The sequence below is a fragment of the Eubalaena glacialis genome, chromosome 9 (assembly GCF_028564815.1).
Source record: "Eubalaena glacialis isolate mEubGla1 chromosome 9, mEubGla1.1.hap2.+ XY, whole genome shotgun sequence".
Classification (NCBI taxonomy): Eukaryota; Metazoa; Chordata; class Mammalia; order Artiodactyla; family Balaenidae; genus Eubalaena; species Eubalaena glacialis.
In genome coordinates, this window is record NC_083724.1 from 115019597 (window position 1) to 115035541 (window position 15945).

A 15945-nucleotide genomic window follows, 5' to 3' on the forward strand; every position below is an offset into this window, starting at 1 on the left:
ACTCAACCATACCTCAGAGTCCTCATCCATAAAACGGGGACGATGACGCCACCAACTAAAGAGGATCGTCTTAGGGTTAAATGAGCTGTTCATACAGGGGCTCTTCACTTCCTAGGCGTAAATGGATAGAAATCAGAGGGTTTGGAACTTGAATGGGAAAAATGTTGCATCTTTAATTTTCACTAATCTCAAACTGGAATTTATCCTTTTTATCAGTTATGAAACAGGCTATAATTCATAAGAGTATTTGCAGTAACTGTGATCTGTCACCAGCAGAACTCACAGGTATTTTCATATCACGTTACATTCGTTGCCACATCTCCAAGTATTGTTTATGTTCATCACTGCTTTGAAATTACGTTAGTTATTAACTTTACCCTAGATCTTGTTACTTAATAAGATAAAATAATAAGAGTGCACATATTTCTATATTTCAGTATAACTTGTTTCCTTTGTAATCTCATGTATTTTATGCATTTAAAAGCATTTGAGGAGTGCACAGGCTTCACCAGATTGCCAAACCAGAGTGGCAGTGGTGTCCATGGCACACACAGTTTAAGAATTTCTCAGTTAAGGTGTGTAAAGCTCTAAGAATAGTGCCTGGCACATAAGTACTTTATAAGGTATTTACACAAAAACAAAAGTACCCTCAAAATTTTAGAAATTTGAGTTCTGTTTTTTGTCTTTGAGTTGTTGAATAGATTTGACCATAATATAACCAATTTCATACTCAGTGCACAGAAAGACCAGTTCCATCACCCTCTCTGTCATTACTGCAGATTCAGACAAGTGAAAGGTCCCCTGGTGAGGGTTAGGGTAGGCCTGGTAAAGGCCTTGTAACAATTAATACTAGAGAATCTGTCCATTCAAATTAATAGTATTTATGACTAGGCTCTGTCAGTGTTTATGCTATGGATTCACACCTGATATCCTTAGGGTATTGTCAAAAAGGTGTATTATTTAATTTTATAAAATAATAAGTTTACCTTCATGGATATCATTAGTCCAATGAGTAAATAATAATTGGGTGCATATTTCATTCTTCTTACTTTTTTTTTTTTTAATTTTTAATTTATTATTATTATTTTTTTAATGCTATTCTTGTCTGCTTACATTCTTTTTATGTATGTATGGCTGTGTTGGGTCTTGGTTTCTGTGCGAGGGCTTTCTCTAGTTGTGGCAAGCGGGGGCCACTCTTCATCGCGGTGCGCGGGCCTCTCACTATCGCGGCCTCTCGTTGCTGAGCACAGGCTCCAGACGCGCAGGCTCAGTAATTGTGGCTCACGGGCCCAGTTGCTCCGCGGCACGTGGGATCTTCCCAGACCAGGGCTCGAACCCGCGTCCCCTGCATTGGCAGGCAGATTCTCAACCACTGCGCCACCAGGGAAGCCCTCTTCTTACATTTTGAAAGTAAGTTCTAGACTAAGTAACCACTAGTGTGGCTCAGGGTTATAACTTAACTCCTGAATTACCCCATAGTTTCTTCGACTCCTTAGCCTTCTGCTAAAGCCTCACAAAAGAAGAATAATTAGCAAAATGATGCACCAGATTGTGTGTGTTTTTTTTAAAACTGTGAATGATGATAGTATTTTTTATATAAAAATAGCATGTTTTCCAGGTACAGTGGTAGATCTGATATCAAACAATGAAAAGCACACTTCTTTGTAAACTTTAAGGTGGGGAGGCAAGGGTCTTAGAAATTAATGACTAGTGCAATTTTCTATTCTTTATTTATCCTTTCTTGTGTAGCCAGAGACTGGACTCCAGCCAAGATGTATGCTTTCTATTTATACCTCCCTAGTAGATCAGAAAACATTATCCATGAGAATTTAAAGTATATGAGGGGTTAGGTACCTAATAATATCATCAGTCACTTGAAGCACTCACAGACATGGTGCATTTTTCATCTTCATGGAAGCGTGTTTGTTATATTATTAGGCCAGTGTTTCATTAAACATCTCTTCAGTGTAGAAAGTGAGATGGAAATAATTTGCACATGGTATACATAATTCTTCCCAAGTGAAAACTTGAAAAGTAAGTAGCCTCTGAATTTTCTTGATCTTATGGAAATATATGAACAGTTCAAGATTAGGATGACTTTTTAAAATCAAAGGCTCAATAAGTTGAGCCTGTCTTCAAATTCTGAGTTAATTCCCTCAAATTCTGAGTCCAGTTATTTACTTCATATTATAGAACCAGTTTAAGCTAAATATTTTCGTTAACTTACGTAATTTTATCAGGTATATGTACTAGTTTATGTTATAAAATAGTGATTTTGTTTTGCTTTAAATACTTCAAATTGTCACTGTCCCCTCCCTTGTTATAATTAGGAAGGCATGACTGTTTTATATGATAGCAGTATTCTTTCAATAATGTTAATATCTTAACAATATTGACTAAATAAACAGGGAGTTAATTTCATATTATTGCTTTGAATAATGTACTGTTATCTTTTTGAGGAGGAGAAAGATCTAGAATGTAAATAGGCTTCATTCAGAATAAAGGATTAAAAACTCATAAAGCATTGAGAAGATAGATGGCTGGCTTAGGGGATAAGGAAGTAGAGAGAGGACGCATAGGTAAGCATCTTAATGTTGAGTAAGTTCTCAACATCTATTAATGATTTTCCTTACTAAGCATAACTTCTCTTAGACTAAAATTACCTGGAATGTTCCCGTGTAAAATATAGTCCATGGTATTGCTTAAGTAAATATTCAAGCTTCAACTTATAGTTGTTACTTTATTCCTCTTAATTTTTTGTATGTTTTATTATGTAATATATATATATATTATATATATATATTTTTTTAAAATAAATACACTGGGGTTGCAATCTCAAAATTTTTTACTGATGGGTTACATGATTAAAAACGTTTATTTGGAAACCACTGCTTCAGTGAAAACAACAGTATAAAATAACTTTTTTTGTGCCAAAGTGGAGTCATTTGCAGGTTAAGGGGTTATTCCCCCTGAGGTTGAATGCTGGCATCTGAGATGAGGAGGAAGATTTTTAGGTACGGGGAGAACAAAATAGAATACTGGACATAGATGCTATTTGATTATATCCTTCTCTAAGTCCTTGACATCTGTCTCCTTCAGTGTAAGCTGGTGGGAATAGTAGTAAGGGACTCATTGTAAACTGGAAGGGCTCTAGAGAACTGCCGATGGGTGGGAGGGTGAAGGAAGGGGACCGGTGGGGTCCTGTGAAGGGACCTTTGGGGGTTGTGACTCCCTCAGAGTTTTGTCTCTGAGGTGTGTCCCTTGGAGCCTGGCCTGTGATCATGGTCACTCCTCAGTTTCAACTCTAGAGACCTGGCTTCTGATGGCTGATATTGGCTGTATGTGATGATTATTCTTCAGCTATAATTAACAGGATGGGCCATTCAATTTTAATTTTTTTCTCAATTTATAATAGTAATAATAATTTTAAAATTATTCAGGAAAAGACAGACATATTCAGAAAGAAAACAGAACAAACAGGTTTGAAAGACCTAAATAGAACTACTGGAAATGAAAATTATAGTTATTAAAATGAAAATCTCTGTGAATGGGATAAAAAGATAAGACTTAGCTGAAGACAAAATTAATGACCTAGAAGATAAATGTGAAGAAATTTCCAAGGAAGTATTACAGAGATATAAAGAGATGGAAAATAAGAAAGGTTAAGAGACATGGAGGGGCTTCCCTGGTGGCACAGTGGTTAAGAATCCGCCTGCCAATGCAGGGGACATGGGTTCGAGCCCTGGTCCGGAAAGATCCCACATGCCATGGAGCAACTAAGCCCGCGCGCCACAACTACTGAGCCTGCGCTCTAGAGCCCGCGAGCCACAACTACTAAGCCCACGTGCCACAACTGCTGAAGCCCGCGCACCTAGAGCCTGTGCTCTGCAACGAGAGAAGCCACTGCAATGAGAAGCCCGCGCACCACAATGAAGAGTAGCCCCTGCTCACCGCAACTAGAGCAGCAATGAACAGCCAACACAGCCAAAAATAAATAAATAAATAAATTAATTAATTAAAAAAAAATAGAGACATGGAGGCTGTAAGGAGAAGGTGTAACATAAAACCAGGAAGGGAAGAGTAGAGAGAAAGTGGGAGGGGCGGTCTTGAAAAATATGAGAATTTCCAGAATTTATTGAAAACCTGAATACTACAGCAAACATCACACTGAATCGTGAAAGTTTAGAAGATCCCCAATGAAGTCAGTAGTAAGATAAGGTTACCCACTAAATAAATGGAGATAGAGACCATATCCACATTCATATCATCAGGATAGCAGTTCTCCCCAAAATCTAAAATGTCAGTGTAACTCTAATCAGAATCCTATTAGGATACTTTATTTGGTTTAATTTGGCTTGGAGTGAAACTTGACACACAGATCCTCAAACTTGTATCGAAAGGCAAAGGACCAGAATAGCCAAGACACCAGTGAAGAAGATGTGGATTTGCCTTGTCAGAAATCATGACATGGTAATAAAATACATAATTAGGACAAGGTGATATTGGCACAGGGGTTGACAGATAAATCAGTGACAAAGCAGAGTCCAGACACAGACCCACGGCTGTGCGGAAACTTGCTACATGATAAAGGTGGCATCTACAAATGAATGCTGGGATAATTGGTTTTCTGTATGAAACAGAAATGCATGTCATCATACCATACACAAAGTAAATTCCAGATGGGTTAATCAACCAAATGTGAATGCAAGCTTTAAAACTTCTAACAAAAAGTACAGAAGTATTTTTGTGATCATAGACAAAGAGTCGAAAAGTACAAAATATAGAGGAAAAGATTGATTGGTTTGAATATATTAAAATTCAAAACTTTGTTCAGCAAACCTCTATGTCCACAGACTGGGACATTTACAATGCTGATAAATGACAAAGAATTAATACTCAGAGAAAGAATTTCCAAATGAGAAAAAAAGACTATTCAATTGATTCATTTAGTTTGTAAAAAAGTAGTTCAATGAAGTAGAAACCTAGATGACTAATAACCATGTGGAAAGATGCTCAACTTCTGTAATAATCAGGGAAATGTAAGTTAAAACAATGGGGTATAGCTTATACACATCAAATGGGCAAAAATGAAAGTGATAGTACCAGATGTTAGTAAGGATGTGTTAAAATTGCAGATACTATACAGAGCTGGTGGGTGTATACATTGGGACATCTGTTCTGAAGAAAGTTTGATTTTATCAAGTATAATTAAAGGTCATGTTCCCCATGGCCTAGCAGGAGAGGAAAGGAAGGAGGGAGGGTGGCACAAGGACTAACTCTATTTGTAATGTTTTGTTTCTTAAAAAAAAAAAAAAGGGAAGAAAAAAATATATGTAATCTGAAACAAATAGGGCAAAGTGTCAATATTTGACGTAACTGGTGGGTTTGCTTGTTTGTTATATTCTTCCCCTTTTTTAAGCATAACATTTCATTTGTGTATTTTAAACTAGTAGCATGTGTTTCATACATATATAGTCATATATGATTCTTTAAATACATACCGTCTTTAAACAAATACCCGTGGAATAAAAATGATACTGAAAATAAGGTGTAACATTTTAAATACCCATCCATTGTATATGTACCTCCATAATCCCAGCCTGCTTCTTCCTTCCGTAGATAATTGCTATCCTGAGTTTTGTTTTAAAAATCCCCTTCCCCTCCTCCCTTAAAAAAAAAATGCTTTTACCATATGCGTATTCATCTCTAAATGATCGGCATTTTTAAACTTGATGTAAATGAAATCAAACTATAAGCATTCCTCTGCATTTAGCTTTTAAAAAACTCAGTCTGTTTGTGAGCTTAGTCAGTGCTGATGCTTGTAACTATAGTTTATTCATGTTCATTGTCCCAAAGTCTTAAAGATGCTCTCCCCCATACTCTTCTAAAAGTTCTAGGTTTTGCCCTGTTGAATTTAAATCATTAATCCTTGTGGAAGTGATTTTTGTGTGTAACGTGAGATAGGGTCCCAATTTCATTTTTGTCTCCTAAGCAGTTTTCATTGCACACTTAGTTCATCCATACCCAGTGATCTGCAGTGCTGGTCTGTCATTGTTCAAATGTCTGTGTGTACATGGATCTATTTAAGGCTTCTTTTATTCTGGTCTGTTGGTCCAGTTTGTTCATGTGCCAAAATCACATTAATTGTCATATCTTTAGAATTATTTTTTTGTCGCTGCTAAGACAAATCCCCTCTAACGTAATCCTGTATTTCAAGAGTGTCTTGCCTATTCTTGGCCCTTTCTCCTCCCACATAAATTTTGGAATCATTAGCTTGTCAAGACAGACACAGACACACACAGAGTTGGGATTTTGATAGGAATTGAATCTGTAGGTGAAATGGGGAAAATTGATATCTTTTAAAAATTATCAAAAAAAAAAAAAAAAAAAAAAATTATCGAATATTATATAATCCCCAGGTTATGAAGTTCCACAATAATTTTGCAATAGAGGTCTCTGAACATGTTTTGTTAGACTTATTTCTAGGTATTCTGTATATTTTGTTGATATTTTAAATGGTATTTTCCAAAAGTTACATTTTCTTTCATTGTTATAGAACTATTTGTTTCTTATATCTAGGAAACTTGCTGAAACTCCATTTAAAAATTTTTGTTGATTGATACGGGTTTTCTTTGTTGACTGTCATATATCTCTCATGCAAAGAACTGTTTCGTTTTTTCCTTTCCAATCCTCATAAGCCATTTTATTTTATTTTTTATCGTAGCCAGGACCTCTAGTACAGTATTGAATAGAAATGGTGATGATGGGCATCTTGGTTTTATTCCTGATTTTAAAGGGATGCTTCAGATAGTGTGCTATTAGGTGTGATGCTTGCTTTACATTTTAGCTTATTGAAGTTTCTTCCTATTCCTTATTAGCTAAGGATCTTTATTATGAATGATTCTTTAATGTTATTGAGTGCATTTCCTATTATCCATTGATACAGTCATGTGTTTTATCTTTAATCTCTTGTGTTGACATTCATGCTTTCTTTGGATAAACACATTTGGTCACAGTTCTTTTTATAAATAATTTTCTGGATTTGGTTTTCTAGTATTTTGTTTGGATTACTTGAATTTGTGTTCATGAGTAAGTGAGCCTATGATTTTCCTTTCTAGTATTATTATTATTTTTTAAAATTTATTTATTTATTTATTTATTTTTGGTTGCATTGGGTCTCCGTTGCTGTGCGCGGGCTTTCCCTAGTTGCGGCGAGCGGGGGCTACTCTTCGTTGCGGTGCGCAGGCTTCTCATTGTGGTTGCTTCTCTTGTTGTGGAGCATGGGCTCTAGGTGCACGGGCTTCAGTAGTTGTGGCACACGGGCTCAGTAGTTGTGGCTCGCGGCCTCTAGAGTGCAGGCTCAGTAGTTGTGGTGCACGGGCTTCGTTGCTCTGTGGCATGTGGGATCTTCCCGGACCAGGGTTCAAACCTGTGTCCCCTGCATTGGCAGGCGGATTCTTAACCACTGCGCCACCAGGGAAGTTTCTTTCTAGTATTATTTATTTCTGGTTTTGGTACGAAAATTGTAATTAGTCTCATTATATGAGTTTGGGGCAAGTTCCCCTTTTTTTCTATTTTATGGAAGAGTTTGTGCACAATTGGGATTGTGTTTTCTAGGAGGCTTGGTGGAACTCAACCTTTGACATCTTTTGGGGCTTTGCATGTCTTTTGTGGGAGGGTACTAAACTAAAGATGCAGTTTCTTTAATGATTATAGAAATTTTCAGGTTGCTTGTTTCTTCATTTTTAATTTTTTTCAAACTTTTAAGTTGTAAAATATAATCCTCATATAGAAAAAGGCATAAAATTTAAGTGCACAGCTTAATTATTATAAAACAACCCATTAAACATGGGGTGTCAGGACCCCAGAAGCTCCTGCATGCCCCTTCCCAATCTCAACTTCCTTCCTCAGCCCCAGTTTTAATCACTGTTGTGGGTTGAATTGTGTCTCCCCGCCCCCCAAAAAAAGATATGTTTGAGTCCTAACCCCAGTACTTGTGTATGTAATCTTAACTGTAAATAGGGTCTTTGCAAACATAGTCAAGTTGAAATGAAGTCAGACTGGAGTAGGGTGAGCCCTTAATCGTATGGCTGGTGTCCTGTTACGAGAGGTGGAGGAGAGACCCAGAGGCACACACACAGGGAGAACCCCATGTGACGTGAGGCAGAGATGCAAGTGGTGTGTGAGCCAAGGAACCCCAGAGAGCACGGCGTAGAACCGATTCCTCCTGGGCCCCTCACAGAGCAGCACAGGGCCCTGCCAACACCTTGATTTCTGACTTCCAGCTTCCAGAACTCAGGACCACTGCGAGCTTGAACCGAAGGGGGCAGAGACAGAGTGAACTGAAGGAAGGAACTCCTGGGATTCTACCAGCAGGAAGTGGGCCGGTAGAGCTAGTTGGCTGAGAATGTGTTACTCGCTTCCAGTGATGGGAAGAATGGCTCAGAGGCTGGCGGGGCTGCTGCGGTCACCAAGGGCCCAGAGGCAGGACCACACCCCCTTGGCTCCGGAGGGCGGGGCCACCTCCTGAGGGCTGCTGCCCCCCCAGTCAGGAGGACAGAGAGGGTTGCTCTCGTGCCTGGAAACCTAATGGGACTTGCCCTGCTGGGGTTTGGACTTGTTCGGGATGCATGGCCTCTTTTTCTTTCCTGTCTCTCTCTTTTGAAATAGAATGTCTATCTTTTGCCTGTCCCACCATTGTATTTTTGAGATAGATAATTGTCCTCTAGGTTTCACGTGTCCACAGATAGAGAGGAATTTTATCCCAGGATGGACCGTATCCAGAGCCTTAACCATATCCAATTTAAACGATTGAGAAGAGATTTGGGACTTTCTGAGTTGATTGTATTTGGATGAGATTTTGGACTTAGTGTTGATCCTGGAATGGGTTAAGAGTTTTAAGAGATGCTGGGATGAATGTATTTTGCATAGAGGAAGGACAAAATTTTTGAGGCCAGAGGGCAGGCTGTTTATTGTGACCCGCCAAAAGATGTTTAAGTCCTAACACCTGTTAACGTGTGAATGTGACTTTATTTGGCAATAGGGTCTTTGCAGGTATAATCAAGTTGAGATGAAGTCATAGTAGAGTACAGTGGGCCCTCAGTCCATTATGACTGATGTCCTTGTAAGAAGAGACCCAGAGGCACAGACACTTGAGGGGAGAGTGCTGTGTGACGATGGAGCATCGTCTACATGCCAGGGAAGGCCGAGGACTGCGGCAGGGCCAGGCACTAAGGGAAAGGCATGGAACAGGTGGTTCCCTACAGCCTTCAGAGAGAGGATGCCCGGCCGACACCTTGATTTCAGACTTCCAGCCTCCAGAGCTGTGAGAGAGTAAATTTCTGGTTTTTTAAGTCACTGAATTTGTGGTAATTTGTTACAGCAGCCCTAGGAGATGAGTACAGTTACTGTCATGTCTTTAATGGTATCCACTTGATTGTTGTTTTTCTTTACACTTTTATCACCTAAGTATGCATCCCTAAACACTATGGCTTACCTTTAAAATAAACTCTTTATATTAAAATAGAAGTTACGAAGACAGTGCAGAATTCCCATATACCCCCATATAGTTTTCCCCTATTATTAACATCTTACATTAGTATGGTACATTTGTCCCAATTAATGGATCAATATTGATACATTTTATATTACCAGGGTTTATCCTTTATTCATATTTCCTTAATTTTTGCTGAGTCTTCTTTTTTTTTTTTAAAACTAGAATGATCAGGTAGCAAAATAACAGAATACAACACAAAGCCATATGAGAGAAAGCTGTGCCCTCAAGCCTGGGGTTGGGAACTCTTAGTCCCCATATTCTTGGAACACATTCCATGATTCTCTGGGGCAGAAAGGCTGGCTGGAGCTCGAGGATCCCCCTGCTGACTGCATAACTGGTCCACACCCAGGGCACAGGCGACACACGTGGAATGAGGCCATACAAGTTACACCTGCTCCCTGATGAGCCATTAGAAGAGGAGCGCTCCCCACAAAGGCCCTACACCTGGCAGGGATCGCTGGACCAGGGAGAGCTCAGAGGTTTCGTTAGTCTGTGGCTGAGACACATAAAAAGCCTAGACCGATCTACGCGCAAATTCTCACTAACTAGAGAGGTAGGGGAGCGAGACTGCCTCCAAGCTGGTGTTTGGTCTTTGCTAAACAAGGATAAATATAAAACATGTTCCTCAAGTGGGCTTGAGCAGAACTGGGCACAACAGGTAAAAGATTCCAAAGCGCCATTTAGTGCCTGGCACAGAAGGAGACAGAGGGGAGGGTGTCGGGGTGGGGCGTGCTCTGCTGCCCTGGCCCCATCTCTGCACTTCCTCCCTGCTTTCCGCATCTGCCCTCACTTCCCCGGCCTAACCCTCCCAGCCTGGAGCGACGGAGAGGAAACCCCGGAGGAGAGGAAACCCCGGAGGCGGAGGCTCTCTGCCGGGCCTGAGAACCTGAGGCTGAGCGCCTGCAGCAGGGGGCGGGCAGGGCAGAGCGTGTGCTGGGCCCCGGAGGCTGGGGCGAGGCTCAGAGCGGGAAGGAGTGCTCAGCTGCCAGAATGATGGCTGTCTTCTGCTCCAGGATCAGTTTTGAACTTTATATAAATGGAATCATACAGTATCTCTTTCCATGTCTCTTAATCTTGCTTTCATATTTCTTTAAAGCTTTTTTTCAGTATTTTCCATTCTGGGTAATAATTTTAGTATACTTTTCGTCACTAATTTTCTCTTCACCCATCCATTGAGTATCTGATTTAATTCAATATACTCCCCCCCCCCCAGTTTTATTGAGATGTAATTGACACGCAGCACTGTATAAGTTTAAGGTGTACAACATAACGATTTGTTACAAACCATCATGAGGTGATGACCACAATAAGATTAATATACTTTTCAATTCTATTGTCCTATTTGGTTCTTTCTTTTCTTTTTAATTTTTTTTTTTAGCAGTGCCATGCGGCATATGGGATCTTAGTTCCCCGACCAGGGATTGAACCCGCGCCTCTTGCATGGGAAGTGCAGAGTCTTAACCACTGGGCCGCCAAGGAAGTCCCTATTTGGTTCTTTTTCATATCCACAAGGATTTTTTTGATAGTCCCTTGTTTCTTCCGTCAAACCTTGAGTAATCTTTCAACATTTTATTGTACATATGATACACATTTATTGTTACCATCCCTATCTGATATTTCTGCTGTTTTGCAGTGTTTTGGGGTCTGGCTCTATTGTTTCTTTCTGCAGAGTCTCCATGTGACTCATCCCCTTTTTTGTGATTTTCGATTGTGAGGTCATATTCTTTGGGGTTTTACTTATAGCACTTCTTTGAGGCCTGAATCTGAGAGGATTTGTACTTGCTTCTTCTATGTGCCTTGGCTCACTACCTACTTGAGACCTATTTAAGCTAAATTAGCATGTTGGGGCTTTTCAGGACACACAGGTGGCATAAATTCTAGCCTCAGCTGTGTGAGGGCCGGCTTGTGGTTATCAGTTTCTCAGAGGGGATGTTTCCTCCTCCACTTAGAGCTCAGACTGAGAAGGAAATGTTGCTTCACCACCTCTCTCTGCAGGGCTGCCTCCTGCCCTTGTGGCCTTCCACTGGGTCCCAGAGTTTCAAAAAGTCTCCAATCTGATTTCCTGACTGTGGGCGCTGCAGCCTCATGAAAACCCAAGCTCGTGGCTGTCTTGCTGGATTCAGGCCTTTTCATTACTTTGGCTTCTGAGGACTTCATTTCTTTCATTATAAGCTCAGCCAATATATTTAAAGAGATGGTTTCTGTATTTCATCCTGCCTTTTCAGAGATTCTGTGCTCAGCGGGTTTTATGTTATTTAATCTGCCATGTTGTTGAAAGTGAAGCTGTTGTATTATTCTTCATACTTTTCTAATTGCTTGGAATTTCATCATAATAATAACCACTAAACTATATAATATGACCACTTTTCCATGTCTTTAAATATAACTTTCTTAAGCATCTTTTTTAATGGACATATAGTATTTTATAATTATTTATCTATCCCCTTTTGATGGGTAGTTTTCCAGTAGTTTGCTATTAAAAACACTGATGAAATGAACAACTTTATACCTACATCTTGCTGTGCAACCAAGATAAATAGTAGAAGTAGTGTTACTGAGATAAGCACCACTGAACACCTCAAGGCTTTTGATATCGGTTACGTATAGGCTGTTTGGAAAGCGTGTCCTTAATAATAATGTAGATCCATCCGTGGCAGGAAGAGAGCCCTGGGCTCTGGCTCCCGACTTGCTCTGTGAGTGAGTGTAGCCATCGACTCGGTGTCGTCACTGTGGAAAAGGAGGCATCGGTTGGTTAAGCTCCAGGGTCTCTGTCTCAGCACCCGTGGTTCTCACTTTGTGCTCTTTCTTCCCCGCTCCCAGGTGACGTCACGGTGGACTTTCCGATGCCCAGGATGCCCTCAGGCTCTGTCACACGACGATTCCCACTTTCACGAGCGGCACAAGTGTATCAACTTCTTTGTCAAGGTGTACGGCTATATGCCCCTGCTGTACACACAGTTCCGCGTGGACTCTGTGCTCTTCAAGACCCGCCTGCCCCACGACAAGACCAAGTGCTTCAAGTTCATCTAGGGGCGTTGTGCGTACAGGAGAGGATGAGCAGAGTGAGGGAGGCAGCTCCTGAGGCCCCTAGACATGGAAGGACCTCAGGGACGCCCGCCGGGCGGGTGGCCCAGACCCTCTGCGGGGAGAGCCGGCAGGGGGAGTGGCAGGGACAGAGCTGCCTTGCTCTTGAAATCAGCCACACTGGCCGGAGCCCTGGTCCCAGGACACCAGGGCTCCCTACACAGGGCACTGGTGATAGCTTACACTGAGGGCCACAGGGACTCTGGAGAGTCACTCACACAGTTCATAAGCCCAGGGCAGCTGGTTTGTGGTTTTTAATTCACTAACAACTACTATTATTATTTAAAAAGAAAGTTTCAGATTTGCCATTCGAGGCTTATTTATATACATGTGTATATATATACACATATATGTGTGTGTATATACATGTGCGTGTATATGTATATACGCACACACACTCACATACATATACATATATATATATATTTGAGGGGGAGTTTGGCATTTCTGCCCATCTCACAAAGTGAGGGATGCACCACGGTGGTCTATATTTTGGTGGAGATGGATCCTGGCCTTCTGGTATCTGGCTCATCTTTACAGATCATCTCCGTCCTCCCCAGGGGCATCTATCTGTGTGCAGAAACAGGAAAGGGCTGGGCGTGGCCCTGTTACAGGGCCTTGCCCAAGATAAGACCTGTTGCCAACCAGGGCTCTGTAGCTCGAGGTGGGGGGATCTGCACCTTTGGGGGCAGTGGAGCCTCCCTGCACAGGACTTGGTGGGTTTGAGGACTCCCCGCTGGGTCGTGCTGTCTGGGTATTCGGCCAAGCTCTCTCCCTACCCCCTGTTTGAGAGAGAAGACTGAGGAAGGACCGAGACCTGCAGACAGACCCCCAAATGGCTCTTTTTGTTCGACCCTCCTTTGAAAGACATGTTGTGCTTTGGCTACAGACTTTCCTGCAGGTTCTCTCACGTACGAGAACAGAAGCCTGGTGGGCTGCACTTCAGGTGTGGTCTGAGTGGTTGCAGGTCGGCCTACTCTCTCTGCCGCAGAGCAAGCGAGTATCCTTTGATCCCCACCCGGCTGGCCGGGGAGTCACAGCAAGGCACCTGCCTTGGGATAATTCCTTGGTGAAATTCACCTTCCCCGACCCCTGTCTGGACCCACGTCCTATAGTTATTGGATCCCTCACGCCGGGTTGGTTCCGGGACCCCCTGAGGTTTGGTATGTGTCAGAATGTTGGGAGGATTGGATTTGTTAAGTTAAGCTCAAATCCAGTCTGAAATTTAGTAGGCATTCACACCCCACATTACCACGTTCCACTCTGGGTTTAAATTTCTATTTCCTGGGCTGAAATAGAAGTAAGCTAATTTTTTTTTTTTTTGGTGGTGGCAGCAGTAGGGGAACCAAAGAGGGCGTTAGTGGCTGTTGGCAGGGATTTAGCCCGTGGCCTCTACCGTATTTCTGGTCCCCACTTTCCTCCAGTGACGTCGAATCTAGGAGGTTCCCCACAACTGACTGAACAAAGGCTCAGCTTTGTCCTGGGCACGTACATGCCTTAAGCCAGCTCCGTCTTCCCCTGACCTTGACGTCCTGTGCTCCTGTGTCCAGGGGGCACATCCTCCTCTGACCTGCCTGCCCCAGATGGGTTCTCTTCAAGTATCATTTTGAAGCCAGGCTCTGTCCTGTGGGTTACACCCACCTGTAGGGCCGCTTGACCTAAGGGACTCTCCCCGTCAGTGGACAGGCCCAGGGCTCCGTCCTTGGACATTCCCACTGGCATCTTCCTGTGGTTCCCCTGCTGAGGCAGCTACCTAGGAAATGGAGCTCTGCTGCTCAGCAGCCCAGCGAAGGGGTCCAGACCCCCTGCTTCCTAACTTTCTAACTCCCCCTTCTTTGACCTTGGACTTTATTCTTTTTAGCGGTAGCCTTCTTCCCTTTGGGAAGCCAAAGAGTGTGGTGTTTTGAGCTATAAATGTGGCTGCTATTTTTATCTTGTCTCTTTTAATGTGAGGAACTCCTAGACTGCCTCTGAGCAGGCCTAGTGAGAAAGGAGCTGTGTCAGGATCCCCTGCACTGGAGCCAGAGCGCGGGGTCCCTGAGGGCTGGTGGCAGATCCAGAGCCGCTGGTACTCTGAGGCTGTGGATGACGTCACAGGGCACTGTCGGGGTGGGGGGTGGTAATGTCAGAGCACAGACGAGGGTGGCAGTGTTTGGACCTGAACAGGACACTGGCCTGAAGGACTCCAGACAGCAGTCTCTGATGGACACTGGCCACGTTCGTAAAGGACACTCCTCGTGGTGAGAGGGAGGGCGGTGAGAGCTTTCGGAGGCTTGGTTAGTTCTCCTGGAGAATGGCCGCTGCTTTTTGCAAGGCGGATTAGCTAGAGGCCCAGGTCCAGGCTTTGAATGCCTTTGATGCCGATCGGTCACCTTGGGAAGCCCAGATGTCACCTGCGCCACCTGATTGACTCACCTGGAGCACGGGACAGCCCTGCAGGTGCACGTGGGCTTCCTCGGCTGTCCCGTGAACCCCCCGTTGCCGTCTTTGCTCCCAGGGCCCGGCGCGTCTTTGCTCTCCAGCTGGCCGGTTTGAGAGGCCCCCACATGAGGGGGAGCCCCCAAGGTGCTCATCAGGCCTTTCTGGGCTTTTGCACCTGTGCCGTGTCCTCCGCCTGTGTGGCCTGCACCTCAAGCCAGGGCCCGGGTGCTGGGCGTGCAGGAGTGGTCCAGGAGTGGTCCCCTCAGGAGCGGCCTGCCTGCGTGTGTGCTCGGGGAGCTCCTGTTCGCAGTGCTGGTGTTTGAAGGGGGAAGCTCTCTGATACTCATGCCATGTCCATCCACCCCACCCCTTTTCCAGTCATGAGCACAATGATCTTACGTTGGATTTTTGTAAAAAAAATAAAATGGAGACTTTAACTCATGCAGCTTGGAAGTCTTTTGTGGTTTTCCTCTGCAGGACGCTCGAGTGGCCTGAGGGAAGGTGCCTGCCTGCTTCCAGGAGCCACCGTGCACGGCCAGCAGGCCCCTCCCAACACGACTGTAGGCTGTGATTTGGTCCTGGAGCAGCCTGCGTGCCTGAGCCCGGCTGATGCTGTCAGCGTGCATGGACACGGGCAGCCTTGTCTGCGTCCGTCTCTGGGATTAGTCATTTGATGACGTAGAGAGGAACGTGGGTGTCACCGAACTGGTCTGAGCGGAATGTGGGATGGCATGTGGCACGTGTTGGCCACCTTTATTTTTTCACGGTAACTTTTCAGCGTGTGTGGTGTGGTGCCGGGGAGCTCAAGTGTACGTGTTCCCAGCCCAGAGGAGAGGGCTGGCTTAGAATGGCCCCGTCGGTCTGGGGGTTATTTGCTGACTTCC

At 43.4% G+C, this 15945-nt stretch overlaps 1 protein-coding gene across 1 annotated transcript in view; it reads left to right on the forward strand.

Moving 5' to 3' along the window:
- The window catches only part of EXTL3 (exostosin like glycosyltransferase 3), a 129294-nt gene extending 113808 nt beyond the window's left edge, over positions 1-15486 (forward strand). The window contains exon 7 of the mRNA XM_061200741.1: positions 12377-15486. Coding sequence (XP_061056724.1) covers positions 12377-12586 — 210 coding nt within the window. The 3' untranslated portion in view covers positions 12587-15486. The remainder of the gene's footprint in view (positions 1-12376) is intronic.
- Positions 15487-15945: the final 459 nt, after the last annotated feature.